The sequence below is a fragment of the Scylla paramamosain genome, chromosome 20 (assembly GCF_035594125.1).
Source record: "Scylla paramamosain isolate STU-SP2022 chromosome 20, ASM3559412v1, whole genome shotgun sequence".
NCBI lineage: Eukaryota > Metazoa > Arthropoda > Malacostraca > Decapoda > Portunidae > Scylla > Scylla paramamosain.
The window spans coordinates 17,866,495-17,881,494 of record NC_087170.1 but is presented as its reverse complement, the minus strand read 5'-3'; the positions used below and the strand labels follow the sequence as shown (position 1 = coordinate 17,881,494).

The following is a 15,000-nucleotide window of genomic DNA, read 5'->3' as shown; positions in this document are numbered from 1 at the left end:
CTCACCCTTCCTTCCACCACCACCATCACTTACCCCGTCCGACCAGCCCCCATCTCCTCCCTCTGACGTGCCAAGCCTCCCCCCGCAGCACAGAAGGCGCGAATCGAGGGTCCTGCTGAGGTGTACATACAGAACGGATCCACTATTCGTCTCACCTGTATTGTCAACACTCACTACGACAACGTGGGGATCGTCAGCTGGTTCAGGGACACCCACAGACTTGACTACGATTCTCCAAGGTAAGACTGTGTGTGTGGGTGTGTGTGTGGGAGGAAGGGGAGCGATGTGGGAAGGTTACAACGAGAGGCGCCTGTTTATGGAAGTGGAAAGGGAAGGGATTATTATTTTTTTTTTTTTGTCTGTGTGCCTTTTGATTCTCTCTCTCTCTCTCTCTCTCTCTCTCTCTCTCTCTCTCTCTCTCTCTCTCTCTCTCTCTCTCTCTCTCTCTCTCTCTCTCTCTCGTGCTTAATCCTATAACTGAAGGATTGGAGGAGAGAAAAAATACCACACAGGGACGTCTCTCTCTCTCTCTCTCTCTCTCTCTCTCTCTCTCTCTCTCTCTCTCTCTCTCTCTCTCTCTCTCTCTCTCTCTCTCAAATTAACTCCTTTCATTTCCTTTCCCTCCCCTTCCATTCTTTCCCCTCCTTTACACCTCTCCCGCATTTCCCTCCCTCCTCTCCTCTCCTCCCTTAAATTACCTCCCCTTGATCCCCCTATCTCTCAGTCTCTCTCCCTTTATCATTTCCCCTTTTTCTCCTCTCTTCTCTTCTCCTCTTTTCCCTTCTATATCTTTTTTTTCGTTTTCCTTTTATGGTTCTTTTCTTTTCGTTCTTTATGTTTCCTCTTTGCTACGTCCACTCTCTCTCTCTCTCTCTCTCTCTCTCTCTCTCTCTCTCTCTCTCTCTCTCTCTCTGTAAAGTCAAACGTTTCACTTCACCTCCTCTCTCTCTCTCTCTCTCTCTCTCTCTCTCTCTCTCTGCTCTCCCTTCTCTCTCTCCCAAGCGGTCAATTTGATCTCTCTCTCTATCTCACTCACTCTCTCTCACTTATCCCTTCACCTTTCCTTTCCTCCCCTTTTTCCCCTTTGCATCTTTCCTTCCCTGTAAATCCCACCTCCTCCTCTTCCTCCTCTTGTTTTTTTCTTTTCATTTCTTATCTATTTTCCCTTTTCTCCCTTATCACTTCCCATCTTTTTTCTTTTTATTTCCTATTTCCTTCATCTTGCTCTTTCTCTCTTTTCTCATTTTTCTCCCTATTACATAACTATTTATCTCCCAATTGATCTCTTTCTCTCCCTCTTTACCTATTAATCGTCTCTCTCTCTCTCTCTCTCTCTCTCTCTCTCTCTCTCTCTCTCTCTCTCTCTCTCTCTCTCTCTCTCTCTCTCTCTCGCTAATTCACCTTTATGTCGCCATGCCTTCAGCCAATCAATCAGTCAGTCATTCATTCAGTTATTCATTCATTCATTCATTCATCACCTTTGCATTTCATTTCTATCTGTACTTTTTTGAATGATAATTAAGCCCTTTTTTCCTCCCTGCGTCCTTTTTTTTTTTTTTCCTAGGTCAACTTTCCTCACATGTAGAAAAGATTGAATGTATTAATCAGTCAGCCAGTCATTCATTCAGTCAGTCAGTCAGTCAGTCAGTCAGTTAATTGTTCAGTTCGTCAGTCATCAAATTTGTGAGCGAATTAGTAAGTCAGTAAGTGAATGAGTAAGTGAATATTTCCTTCCCTAGTAAAAAAAAAAAAAGAATTACATAAATCAGTAAATTCGTCCATTAGTAATTTAATCAGTTAGTCAGTCATTGAATTAGTAAATGGTTGAGTTAGTGATTTGGTGAGCGAGTGAATGAGTGCTGAGTGAATGAGGAAGTGAGAAACTGAATGAGTAAGGAAGTGAATCAGTCATTTAATGAACCAAATAACTCAATCAATGAATCAACTCTTACTCTCTTCTCTTCTCTTCACCTTCCCTCTCCCTGTTCCTTCCCCTCACCCTCCCACATTCCCACCCACCCTCTCCCTGTTATTCCTTCCCCTTCACCCTTCCACGATTCCACCTCCCACAATCACCCTTTTTCTTTCCCTCCTACCTCTCACCACCACACTCCGTCTCTGCAGGGGCGGGGTGAGCATTGAGATCGAGAAGACCCCCACCCACACCACCTCCAAGCTCTTCATCACACCTGCGCTGCGGGGGACTCCGGAAACTACACATGTGGCCCGCAGTGCGCCGCGCCCGCCTCCGTTCTCGTGCTGGTGGTTAACGGTGAGTCGTGGTGGTAGTGATTGTGGTGGAGGGATTATGAGGTGGATGGTGAGAGGTGAGAAACACTGGTGTGGTGGTGAGGGTGATGGGTGATAGAGAAGTGGGTGGGAGTGGGTGGTGAGGTGAGAGTAAGTCAGTGGTGATGTGTGGTGGGGTGAGTGAGGGTTGAGAAACAGTTGTAGTGAGGTGATGTGAGTGTGTGTGTGTGTGTGTGTGTGTGTGTGTGTGTGTGTGTGTGTGCGTTGGGGAGAATGAGAGGAAGGGGGGATATGAAGGCTGGGAGTGTTTGGAAAAGGATAAGAAGAGGAAAAGGGAAGGGAGAAGAGATGAAACGAAATTAGGAGAAAGAGAAGAGAAGAATGGTGGAGGATGTAAGAAGAGGAAGAAAGAAATATGAAAGAAAAAAAGACAGGTATTGAAAGGAAAGAAGAAAGAATGGAAATTACAAGGAAAAGGAGGAAGGGAAAATAAAATAAAGATAAAAAGTGAAAAAGGAAATCAGAGAACAAGTGGAAAATAGAGAAGGAAGTGAAAAAAGTACAAAGAAAAGTGAAAGAAAAGAAGATAAGTTGACAAAAAACAAAAAACAAAGCGTTAGTGATAATGAAGAACGAGAATAGGAAAATGAAAAAGAGGAAGAAGTAGAGGAGGAAGGGGAAGAGGAGAGATGCAGCAACCAGACTGAGAAAGTTTGCTGTGAGTTTTGTGACGAGAAAAGAGAATTTGGGAGGAATCAAGTAAGTTTTGTTGTGTTGCAGTGAGTGAGTGTGTGGGGTGAAGTGTGCTGAGTGTGGGGTGTTGCGTGAGGCGTGCTGGGTACCTTGAGAATGAGAGAGTGAGAGAGGGAAAGTACCAGACAGGAGGAAAATACCTGTAGGAGAGGGAAAGGAGGGGAAGGAAGAGGATGCAGAGAAAGGAGGAGTGGTGGGGTAGGGAGAGAATCTATAGGATACGAAAAGGGTGTTTGTAGGAGTGGAAAGCAGTTCATAGAAGTGAAAGAGGGAGTGTATAGGAATAATAGGAAGTAGGGAGTTGAGAGTCTATGAGAATAAAAATACAGGAAAGTGCATAGAATTACAAAAAAAAAAAAAAAAAAAAGGAGATTATAGGAATAAGAGCGAAAAAAAAGAGGTAATTAAGTCTAAAGTAATAGAGAGAGAAAAAAAGCATAAATATAAAAAGGGAGATTATAAAAGTGAAAAATAAGTGTATGAATAAAAAAAAAGAGAACTATAAGGATAAAACAAGGAGAAAAAATGTAAAGAAGCAAAAAAAAGGAGATTATACGACTGAAAAACAAGTGCAAAGGAACAAAAAATAATCTGGGGAAATAATAAAGGAAAAAAACTTAATATGTACGAATATAAATGGAATAAATAAACCAAAAAAGATCCATAACAAAGAATGAAAATGTGTTTGAGCGCCTATCACCATCCCCCCCACTCCTGACTTCCCCCGTCCCTCCTGCCCCCAGGGGAAGAATCTGCCGCGGTACACAAGGCGGGTTCGTCAGCGGCACGGCCTGACCCAAGGGTGGTGTGTTGCTGTCCCCTCATGCTGCTGCTGCTGCTGCTGTTGTCTCTCCCCCTGCAGCAATGCGCCCGGTGACCCCGCCCCATGGTGAGTGTGTGTGTGTGTGTGTGTGTGTGTGTGTGTGTGTGTGTGTGTGTGTGTGTGTCTATTTCTTTATTTCATTCTTTTTTTTTTTGTCTGTCTGTATGTCTGTCAAACTGTTTGTCTGTCTGTTTGTCTGTCCGTATGTCTGAATATTAAGTTATTTTTTTTATTTATATTGTCATCTACTTGTCAGTCTACATGTTTATTTAGTTTGGCTAACTAATTCTCTCTCTCTCTCTCTCTCTCTCTCTCTCTCTCTCTCTCTCTCTCTCTCTCTCTCTCTCTCTCTCTCTCGCTCAAATTTACAGGAAAAATGGTGCTCAGAAATGGCAACCTTCCGTGTGCATGCGTGCGTGAATACGAGTGTGTGTGTGTGTGTGTGTGTGTGTGTGTGTGTGTGTGTGTGTGTGTGTGTGTGTGTGTGTGTATACGTAATTACAGTGTGCGGCTTACCATTTTGCCGTCGTGTCCCCTCGTCTCGCCTCGCTTCACTACTATTACTACTACTACTACTACTACTACCACCACCACCACCACCACCTCTACCACTACCACCACCACCACCACAGTTATTCTGCACACTCGCCGGCCACACGTGCTCCCCGGGCCGGCAAGGGTGGCAAGCCAAGCGCCAGGTGCCGTGACAAGCGAGGCAACTTTTTCACGGGCGTTATAAATTAGTTGTTGTTGGAGGACGGTTGTATTGCTCCCTCTATCATGCACACGGCGCGGATGAGGTGGCTCCCATTCTGCACCCTTTACCATTGTCCTCTGTCCTTGTTTCTTGTCTTTTGTTCCTGTTTTAGTCTGTGTCTCTATTCCTGTTTCTGCTTCTGTCTGTCTCTCTCTCTCTATTCCTGTCTGTGTCTCTGTGTCTATTCCTGTTTCTTCCTCTTCCTCTTTGTTTTCTTCTTCTTGTTCATGTTCTCTGTTCCTATTCCTGTAGCTTTTCTCTTTCTGTTTATGTGTCTGTTCTCTTTCCTCTTCATGTTTTTATCTGTTCCTTTACTCTGTTTTTGTTTCTCGTCCATATTTCGTGTCCCTATTCTTGTCTCTGTTGCTTGACTGTGTTCCGATCTCTTTGTGTTACCTTTTTTAGCAATCAGCCTTGTCCTCCTGTCCTGGTGTCCTTGGTCTCGCTGCCTTGTCCTTGTAACCTTGATGTGTTGTGTCAAGCGTGTATTTCATCTTGCTTAGTCTTTCTTCATACATACTTCATATCTTCTTTCTTTCTGGCCTATTCTCTCTCTCTCCTCCCCTCCTCTTCCTTTCACCTTACCTCAGTTCATATCATCTTTCCCCCTCTTTTTCCCCTTTTCTCTCTTTTCTCTTCTCCCCCTCACTTCATCCAAGTTTATATAACCTTCCTTCCCCTTCTCTCTCCCTCCTCCTCCTCCTCCTCCTCCTCCTCCTCCTCCTCCTGTTCCACTCAGATCAACAAACTTAACATGGCCTATTTTTTTGTTTTTTTACACAACTTTACCTAATCTTGCGTTACTTTGCCTTAACTTACCTCTGCTAACCTGACCTTATCCAGCCGAACCTCACCTCATCTTGTCTGACCCAGCCTAGCCAAACCTAACCGTTGAATATTTCCGTAACCTGAGCCAAAAGTAATCTGACCTAATCTTACCTGGTTCTACCTTACCAAACCAGACCACACCTTAACTTAACACACCTGCAGCACTCCAACATACCCCAAAAAAACCACACCCACACGTCTACACCACTCTGCCACAAGCTAATGCACACCTACACCTCCACCTTACCACACCCTGACACACACACCTACACATCCTATCCCACACCAAACACACCACCAAAACCAGACCCAGTAACTCACAACAAACCTCTCTCCCTCTCCCTTTCTCTCTCTGAACAGCACACAGACACACTCCCCCTGCTTCGAGACAAACTTTTTCCCCTGGCAGCCTGACGTGTGCAGGGCGAGGTAATGCAATCAGGGCATCCCCGCGTCTATAAAGCCCAAGATACATAGCGCAGGACACGCAGTAACGGTGGATAGAGGGCGCCGAACCTTTAGTGTGCGTACAGGTGGTGTTGGGGCAGGTGTGTGTGTGGGGAGGCAGCTGATAGACGCCAGGTTATGAGAGGATGAGGGGGAGAGTAATAAGTGTGAAATGGGGGAGTGTACGTAGGTCAGGTGGGTGGTGCAAGTATGAGGACAGGATGAGAAGCAGTGATGGTTTGAGTGATGGGTGAAGGAACATGGGTAGTGAGATGGATGCTCTGGGTCAGTGGGTGTGATGGTATGAATGGCTGAAGGAGAGTGGATGAGTGAAATGAAGTGCAGGTAAACAGCTGTAAGTAAGCACACACAAAACACACACACGCACACACACACACACACACACACACACACACACAGAGATAACATAAATAAAGGAAACAAACAAGAAATACATGACTGAACGAACGCAACCAGTGCCGAGAAACACAACAAACAAATGCACAGAAACACACAGCCTGCATCACATGAACAAAACAAACAAAACCAACACAGCGAAACACATAAAACAAAAACACTCAACCAGAAACCGAGAGCCTAAAGATACAAGCCTGCCGGGGAATACTCGACAAGCTAAGCAGTTAAGTAAAGTAAACGAGAAAGACGGACAGATAGACAGGTGAAGCAGATGAGAGAGACAGGTGGGCCGAAGGTCAGAGGGCCAGGTGGAGGTGAAGGTGGAGCTGGAGAGATGGAGCCGCTGGGAGAGGTAACGGGGGCGGCGCATTGGTATTCCAGTGGCGGGGCTCTGTCAAAAGAGCTCTCAGCACCGTCAGTAGAGCTTATGAGCCATTAGGGCGGCGGGGGGCGGCTGGGGGGCGTGGTACTCCTGGTGGGGCGCTATTCTCCCGTGCGGTTTATGCTAATGGAAGGCTATTTATTGACCGTTAAATGCCGCGCCGGGGTAATGAACGAAAATGAATGAAAAGTTTCGCCTATTTGCACTGTGCTCGCGTGTAACTTCATATTTATTGATACAAAAGTGGAGGTGCGTGAAGTGAATCTCTCTCTCTCTCTCTCTCTCTCTCTCTCTCTCTCTCTCTCTCTCTCTCTCTCTCTCTCTCTCTCTCTCTCTCGGTATCAATATCAGAGTGCGTGGAACCGTGCGTGTAGTGAATGAAAATGAGTTGGTGAGAAAATATTAAAAGTCCCGAGAGCGTGTAATCTAATGCGCTGAAATAAAAGCGCACGGCATCCCACCACACACACACACACACACACACACACACACACACAGGGAGTACCCGCCACCCTCGCCTCGCCTCCCAATCCCAGGCAGTCAGTTGCGAAAATTAACTAGTTTGTTATCGAAAAAAGAAAGTTAAACGTCGGACTGATGTTTGCGATAGGAAAGTGACGCAACGCCGTGGCACTCTCTGGCACTCCCCTGGCACTGGCACTGGGATGAGGGTCAGGACTGAGACTAGATAGATTGGGAATTCGGGGGTGAGGAAGTGTGTGTGTGTGTGTGTGTGTGTGTGTGTGTGTGTGTGTGTGTGTGTGTGTGTGTGTGTGTGTGTGTGTGTGTGTGTGTGTGTGTGTGTGTGAATTTCCATTTGTCTGGCTCTCTGATTCTCTGGCTGTGACTCTCTAGTTAAGACTCTCTCTCTCTCTCTCTCTCTCTCTCTCTCTCTCTCTCTCTCTCTCTCTCTCTCTCTCTCTCTCTCTCTCTCTCTCTGTCCTCTTTCTTCACCTTTATCTTTCTGCCCTCAAAACACATTCTCATATTCTTTCCTCCACACTTCACCACCCTCTCTTTCATTCCCGTTCTCCAAAATCACCCGCCTCAATCTCACTTACCTCCTCATCTTTCCTCCAGCAAACCTAAGCGACATCTCAACCATATCTCCTCCCGGTACAAGTCTAAACACACTCCAGCACACCCTAGCACATCCTAACACATCTTAACACACCCTAACACACCCCAACACACCCCAATACACGCTAACACACCCTAACACCAACTATTCCATACTCTCGCAACATTAATTTCTCTCGTGCAAGGCTCAACACCCCCTAACTCCAGCCCACAACCTCCTTACTCACTTCCCAGCCTCAGTACACGCCCAAAACCCGCCCAATGATCTCTAACTCCAGACAAGACAAGGCTTTATCCCGCCCAAACGTAACCCAATGCCCTCTCAGTCACCAGGAACACGCAGGGACAGCCGCGCCACGCCCATTTCACGGCCGTAACACTCCCCTACCTTCCGTTCAAGTTATGACAGCCACGTACCGCTCCCTCGTGTTTCTGTCGCTGAAATGTTAATATGGGGACGTGGCGGGGCTCGAACACGTGGTAATGTTTCTGTTATGCAAGGACTTTATAACTGAGTCACCAGTGAGACCTCCCTATAAATAACTGACAATCACAGTAACTTATAATAGAGTCTGTTGAACTATTACTAGATTCCTGAAAAAAATACACCTGAAAAACCCAATAATTTGTTCCACTGGTCTCTTAAATTATCAGAATCATAAAAACATCCTGGGAAAACGCAATTAACGTCCAATGTAACTGTTAGACTACACTAGAATCACAAAAATTCCCTCGAAAACCCCAATAGCTTCCATTAGACTAGTAAGCTATCTCTAGAATCATAAAAACAGCCTGGAAAACCAAATAACTTTTAACAGAACCTCTTGAATTATCACTAGAATCACAAGAAGCATCCATGAAGAACTCAATAACTTCCGTTAGAACCTGAATCATACAAAAAGAAAACTCTGGGAAAAGAAAACAAATAACGTCCATTAGCGCCTGTCAAAAAGTAACAAAAAAAAATATCGAAACATTAGAGGACAGTACAGTCCATTGTCAAGCATTAAAAAATTACAAGCATAAAAAAAAAAAGCGCAGAGGAAGAGAAACAGTACAAAACACATAATTTCACTGGATAATCAAATCAACACTACCAATAAGAGAGACACTGGCAACAACAACATAGTGTACACATAAAAACCCCACAAAAGAATAGCCAATAACACGAAGGGAGAGAACCAGCACGCAAACATCCCTTCAGAGAGGAACAAGCAAGTCATTAGTATCAGCAATAGAGGGAGACACCAAGAGATAAGAGCATTGTGTTTACAGGATCACTAGTTTTTACTCTACAACCACAGGTGCTTCAGACTCGGGCCGCGGATCAGCTTAGACTACCGTGATGAGATGGAGAGCCGTGGTGGACTGTAATTAGTAGGAAGAGTCCGTGATATCCTTCTAATTAAGCTTATTATTGTTGTTGTTGATGGTATTATTGTTATTATTATTATTACTAATGTTATCCTTACTGCTAATACTACTGATTCTGTTCTTACTACTTCAATTACTGCTACTGTTGCTACTAATATCATTGCCATAGTAGTAGTAGCAGTAGTAGTAGAAGAACCATCCATCTCTTCCTCCTCTTCCTCCCTCTACTCTCATCACCACCACAACCACCACCACTACCACCACGCCATCATCACCACCACAACCTCGCTTCAAACTACACCCATTCCAACGAACAAGAAAACACTGGCGGTAATTGACATGCAGTAGGGGTGGTCATGACGATAATAACCACACCAATAATGACCCCATCCAAACAAACAACACAGCAGCTCTCGCCCCAACATGAAAGGCTGTCCTCTCTACTTCCCCTCACGCCCCGCGCAAGTTCCCTTCACAAGTATTATTACAAAAAGATGATGATGTTAATAATAATAATAATGTAAGGGTCTTTAACTATTACTATTATTATTATTATTATTATTATTATTATTATTATTATTATTATTATCAGAAGTGGGTTTATTTCCTTATCTAGTAAAAGTGAGAAGTGTTTGTTATCACCATCAACAGAAGTGAATATTTTTAACTATCATCAGTAGGAGTAAGGCTCTTTCATTGTTATCACCAGCATAAGTTCAGTCATTTTACTATTATCATCAGCAGACTATCTTATGTTTTTTGTAATTAAGTTCAGTCATTTCACTATAATCATCAGCTAACTCCCTTATATTTTTGTAATTACCATCAGCTTAATGCCTGGAATAGACTGGAATAGACTCAATATTCTCACTATTCTTAGGAGGAAAAGAGGGAAGGAAGACTAAGAGGAAAGAATGTATTTTGGTCGGTGATGGAATATGAGGGAAGGAAGGCAAAAGGTTATGGGGAATGGGAGGAGAAGATGGGGAGGGAAGAGGGAGGAAAGGATGAAGGACGAGTGGATGACTGAAGGAAGTAAGGAACGAAGGATATGAGAAGGAACAGAAAGGAAGAGAAGAGAAATGACCCAAGGAAAAAAAAGGAGAGAAAGAGAGAAGCAAACTATGAGAAAGAAAGAGGAAGAGAAGAAGGACAAATAGGGACTGAAAGGGAGGGAGGAAGGGAGGGGAGTGGGAGGAAGGTAGAGGGTGCGAGAGGGTGACCTTATGACCTCAGATACTTAACATGACAGCTTGTGACCTGCAGGAAGGGAGCGAACTTGCATAATCTCTCTTGATATATTCCTCCTCCTCCTCCTCCTATGGCCCTCTCCATTTCACCCTCCTCCTCCTCTTCCTCCCTCTTAACCTTCCTTCCCGATTCTCCTCTCTATTTCTTTCTCTTCATTTCTCTTGTATTTTCTCTTTCCTTCTCTTCTCTTCTTATTATATCACCTCCTCCTCCTACTCGTCCTTCTTGTTCCTCTCCTCCTACTTAACTTCTATCTCCTCATTTTTAATTCTCTTCATCTCTTCCTGTTAAGCTTATTTTCACTCTCTCTTCTGCTTCTTCTCCACTTTTTTTTATTCCTTTTAATCATATCCCTTCTTTTCTCAACTAATCTATTGCTGGGAAATACTTGAGGTGAATCTTAACAATGAGGGTTGGGAGTATTTTACCTGGGAAAAGTTATGATACGCACCTGCTTACACCTGGCAGCTATCCCTTCCCCCTTCCTTTTTCCAGGTAAAGATGTGCAGGTAATGACCTCATCTGAAGCCTAAGCGTTCAGGTGAAAGGTCTTCTAATATATATATCTATATCTATCTATCTATGTATCTATCTATCTATCTATCTATCTATCTATCTATCTATATACATATATATATATATATATATATATATATATATATATATATATATATATATATATATATATATATATATATATATATATATATATATATATATATATATATATATATATATATATATATATATATATATATATGAAGTGAACAGGAACATACTAGGAATTATCCATCATTTATTGAAGTTGCAACGTTTCACCTTACGCAGGAGGCATCATCAGGCAATTCATGGGTTGGAGAAGGTGTGGAGTAAGGTGAAACGTTGCACTTTCAATAAATGCAGAAGAATTCCTGGTTTGTCCCTGTTCACTTCATCTATATCTTGGAACTTATCTAATACACACACACACACACACACACACACACACACACACACACATATATATATATATATATATATATATATATATATATATATATATATATATATATATATATATATATATATATATATATATATATATATATATATATATATATATATATATATATATATATATATATATATATATAATGCCCTACTCAAGAAAACTACCACCCAACAAAGAGAACAGAAATTAAAGAAAAAAAGAAAAAAATAATAAAGAGAAGGAATAAAGAACGAAATGACCACCAAGAGAAAACAAGAAATTGAAAAGAAAAGATGAAAAAATGAAAAAAAAGATTTAATAAAAAGAAAATAAATTCCCTGTGTAGACAACACCACCAGAAAAAAGGGGGAAAGGAGAGAGAGAGAGAGAGAGAGAGAGAGAGAGAGAGAGAGAGAGAGAGAGAGAGAGAGAGAGAGAGAGAGAGAGAGAGAGAGAGAGAGAGAAAGAGGAACAAAAAGATGAAAAAAAAAATAGACAAATAAGTAAACATAAATAAATAGGAGTTAAGGAGTGGATGAATAAGTTGAAAAGAAAAAAACAAAAACAAGAAATAAATAAATACGTAAAGAAATAAGTAGATAAAGAAAGAAAGAAACAAAGAAACAAATAGGTACAATGATCAACAGGCGTGGGAGTCATGCAGTGGATGAATATTTAAGAAACCTTTAAAATTTGATACCCCAACCATGGCTGTCTGGCAAGGGCGCTGGAGTATCGGCGTCCAGGATCCAGGGGTTCGATTCCCGCACCCCCGATGGACGTGCTGCAGCTAAATAATATCAGGGAAGTAAATTGTGAAGCAGTCTGGGAGAGGGAGAGAGGGAGAGGAAAGAGAGGGTGAGGGAGAGTGAGGCTTAGGGAGAGAAAGGCTGAAGAAAACGGGAATAAACAAACACGATTGAGACAGATATATACTCGTACATAGAAAGGTAGATAGATACATAGATAGATAGATAGATAGATAGATGAACATACATATATACATAGACAGACAGACACACACACAAAAAAAAGAAAAAAGCAAGAGAGTGAGAGACAGACACTTTGACACACGAAAAGTACAAGAGGAAATTAACAGAAACTAAAAAAAAAAAAAAAAGGTGGAAAAAAAGATGCAGGAAAGTGAAAAGGAAAGTTAGTTACCTTTTTTCTTCCACCTGGCCCATTACCCGCTGTGAAGTGAGGGCCGCTGTAAAGTAAAGCATTGCGTGACCATTTCCCAGGGGTACTCAAGGCGGGAGTTTTTAATAAAGAGGTTCTCCATTTGTTTCCCCTTCTCCTCTTCCTCTTACGTTAACTCCTCTCGTTCTCTGTCTCTGCTTTATTCTTGGTAGCTAAACTTGTTCTTTCCTCCTTAATCTCGTGTTTTCTTAGTTTTTCTTTATGTTTTTGATTCTCGTCTTTCTTTCTTTCCTTCTTCATATCCTTTTTCTATTTCTTCTCCTTCTATTATTACAATTTACTTCTTATTCTCTTTCCACTTTAAGTCTTGTGTTTTCCTATTTTTTTTTACCTTTTCTTATTTCTCCTACTCTTTAAATTTCATATCTTCCTATCATTTTCTTTTTTCTTCTCCTCTTCCTCCATTTACTACTACTACTACTACGAGTACTACTACTACTATTCCTAGACGCACTTCTTTTCTAGCTGTTTCATTACTTTCTTCTTGGTATTTCAATTATTCGTTCACTTTCTCCTCCTCGTCTTTCTTTTCCTACGATGCCTCCTTCTCCTCCTCTTCTTCCTCTTCTTCTTCCTCCTCGTCATAGTCATCTCTCTTCCTCAACTGTCTACTTATTATTTTTACTGTTATTATTATTGCTAACGGATCTGTAACGCCCGTTTTACTACTACTACTACTACTACTACTACTACTACTACTACTACTACGCCATATAAAACATTATTACATGGCACCGAAGACATCAATGTAGCTCCATAACACACACACACACACACACACACACACACACACACACACACACACACACACACACACACACACACACACACACACACACACACAAAGTGGATCTATCTTGCAGTCAGTTAAATTTTCAATACAATATGCAAACTGGTTCGATTGTGTGTGTGTGTGTGTGTGTGTGTGTGTGTGTGTGTGTGTGTGTGTGTGTGTGTGTGTGTGTGTGTGTGTGTGTGTGTGTGTGTGTGTGTGTGTGTGTGTGTGTGTGTGTGTTGGTTCTGTATTTTCTTTTTCCTCCATGCCCAGCTCAGCAATTCATCTCTCTCTCTCTCTCTCTCTCTCTCTCTCTCTCTCTCTCTCTCTCTCTCTCTCTCTCTCTCTCTCTCTCTCTCTCTCTCTTTTACTTAATCCTCCTCTTTCTTTCTTTTTTTCAATCCCTTCCTTCCTTCTTTCCTCTTTCTTCTGTATCCGCCTTCTGTTCCTTTTCTTCTTTCCCTCCTCCTCCTCCTCCTCCTCCATTTTCTACATGACAGCTCGACATAAAGGTAAAAATAGTGCTGATATTTTGTATGTATTTTCGGAGACTAACAGTTACCTCTCTCTCTCTCTCTCTCTCTCTCTCTCTCTCTCTCTCTCTCTCTCTCTCTCTCTCTCTCTCTCTCTCTCTCTCTCTCTCTCTCTCTCTCTCTCTTGCAGGTGCACGAGTCAGCCCCAGGTAGCAGGAAGAAGAGGAGGAGAATTCTCTTACTCTAGCCCTTCCTCTTCTCTTCTTCTTCCTCCTCGTCCTCCTCCTCCTCCTCCTCCTCCTCTCCTTTATTCCTTTCTTTATCCTCCCCCTCTTCCTCCTCCTTCTCTTCCTCTTCTTTTTGCTCGTATTTCTACCGCATAACCCGTCACCACAAGAGCCTCCTCCTCCTTCTCCTCCACCTCCTTCTCTTCCTCCATTACTACGACAAGCACCACCATCACCACCATCGCCGCCACCGCCACCGCCACCACCACCACCACCACGAGGATTATGGAGTTATGTTCTGCTGTTCCTTCCACCTCACCAGCATTACCTCCACCTCCTCCTCCATTTCCCTCCACCCCACCTACACCACAGTCGCCGTCGTTATCTCCGCCACACTTGCCACATACAGACACACACACACACACACACACACACACACACACACACACACACACACACACACACACACCTTAGGAATTATCATATGTTTCTCTCCTTCCTCCTCCTCCTTCACTTTCATCTCTTATTCTTTCTTAACTTTTAATTTCTCTTACTTTTCATTCTCATGTTTTTTTCTATCCTTCTTCACCTCTTATCTTCTCCTTCCACCACTTCCTCCTCCTCCTCCTCCTCCTCCTCCTTCAGTTTCTTTACATCTCTTCTTCCTTCTCCTTTTTCCTTCTTAAGTAAGTTTTCATGCTGCTCCTCCTCCTCCTCCTCCTCCTCCTCCTCCTCGTCCTCCTCCTCCTTTTTCTTCGCTGTTATCACTTATTCTTTTTCCTTTTATTTCCTTCTTATACGACTATTTAATCTTCCTCCTCTTTTTCATCCTCCTACTTTTCTATATCATTTTTACTTATCTTCTTCTTTCTTTTCTTGGTAAGTTGTTTTATATCTCCTCTTCTTCTTCCTCTTCCTCCTCCTCCTACTACCGCAAAATAACAGAAATCCCTTACTCTTACTAACTTGGGGAAGCGTTAACCATCTCTC

General features: G+C 42.6%; 1 protein-coding gene across 1 annotated transcript in view; it reads left to right on the top strand.

Moving 5' to 3' along the window:
- The window catches only part of LOC135110525 (kin of IRRE-like protein 1), a 92,699-nt gene that overhangs the window by 74,939 nt on the left and 2,760 nt on the right, over positions 1-15,000 (top strand). Inside the window, 4 exon segments of the mRNA XM_064022931.1 lie at positions 89-239; positions 2,125-2,198; positions 2,201-2,272; positions 3,747-3,892. Of these exon segments, the coding sequence (XP_063879001.1) occupies positions 89-239; positions 2,125-2,198; positions 2,201-2,272; positions 3,747-3,880 (431 nt within the window). The 3' untranslated portion in view covers positions 3,881-3,892.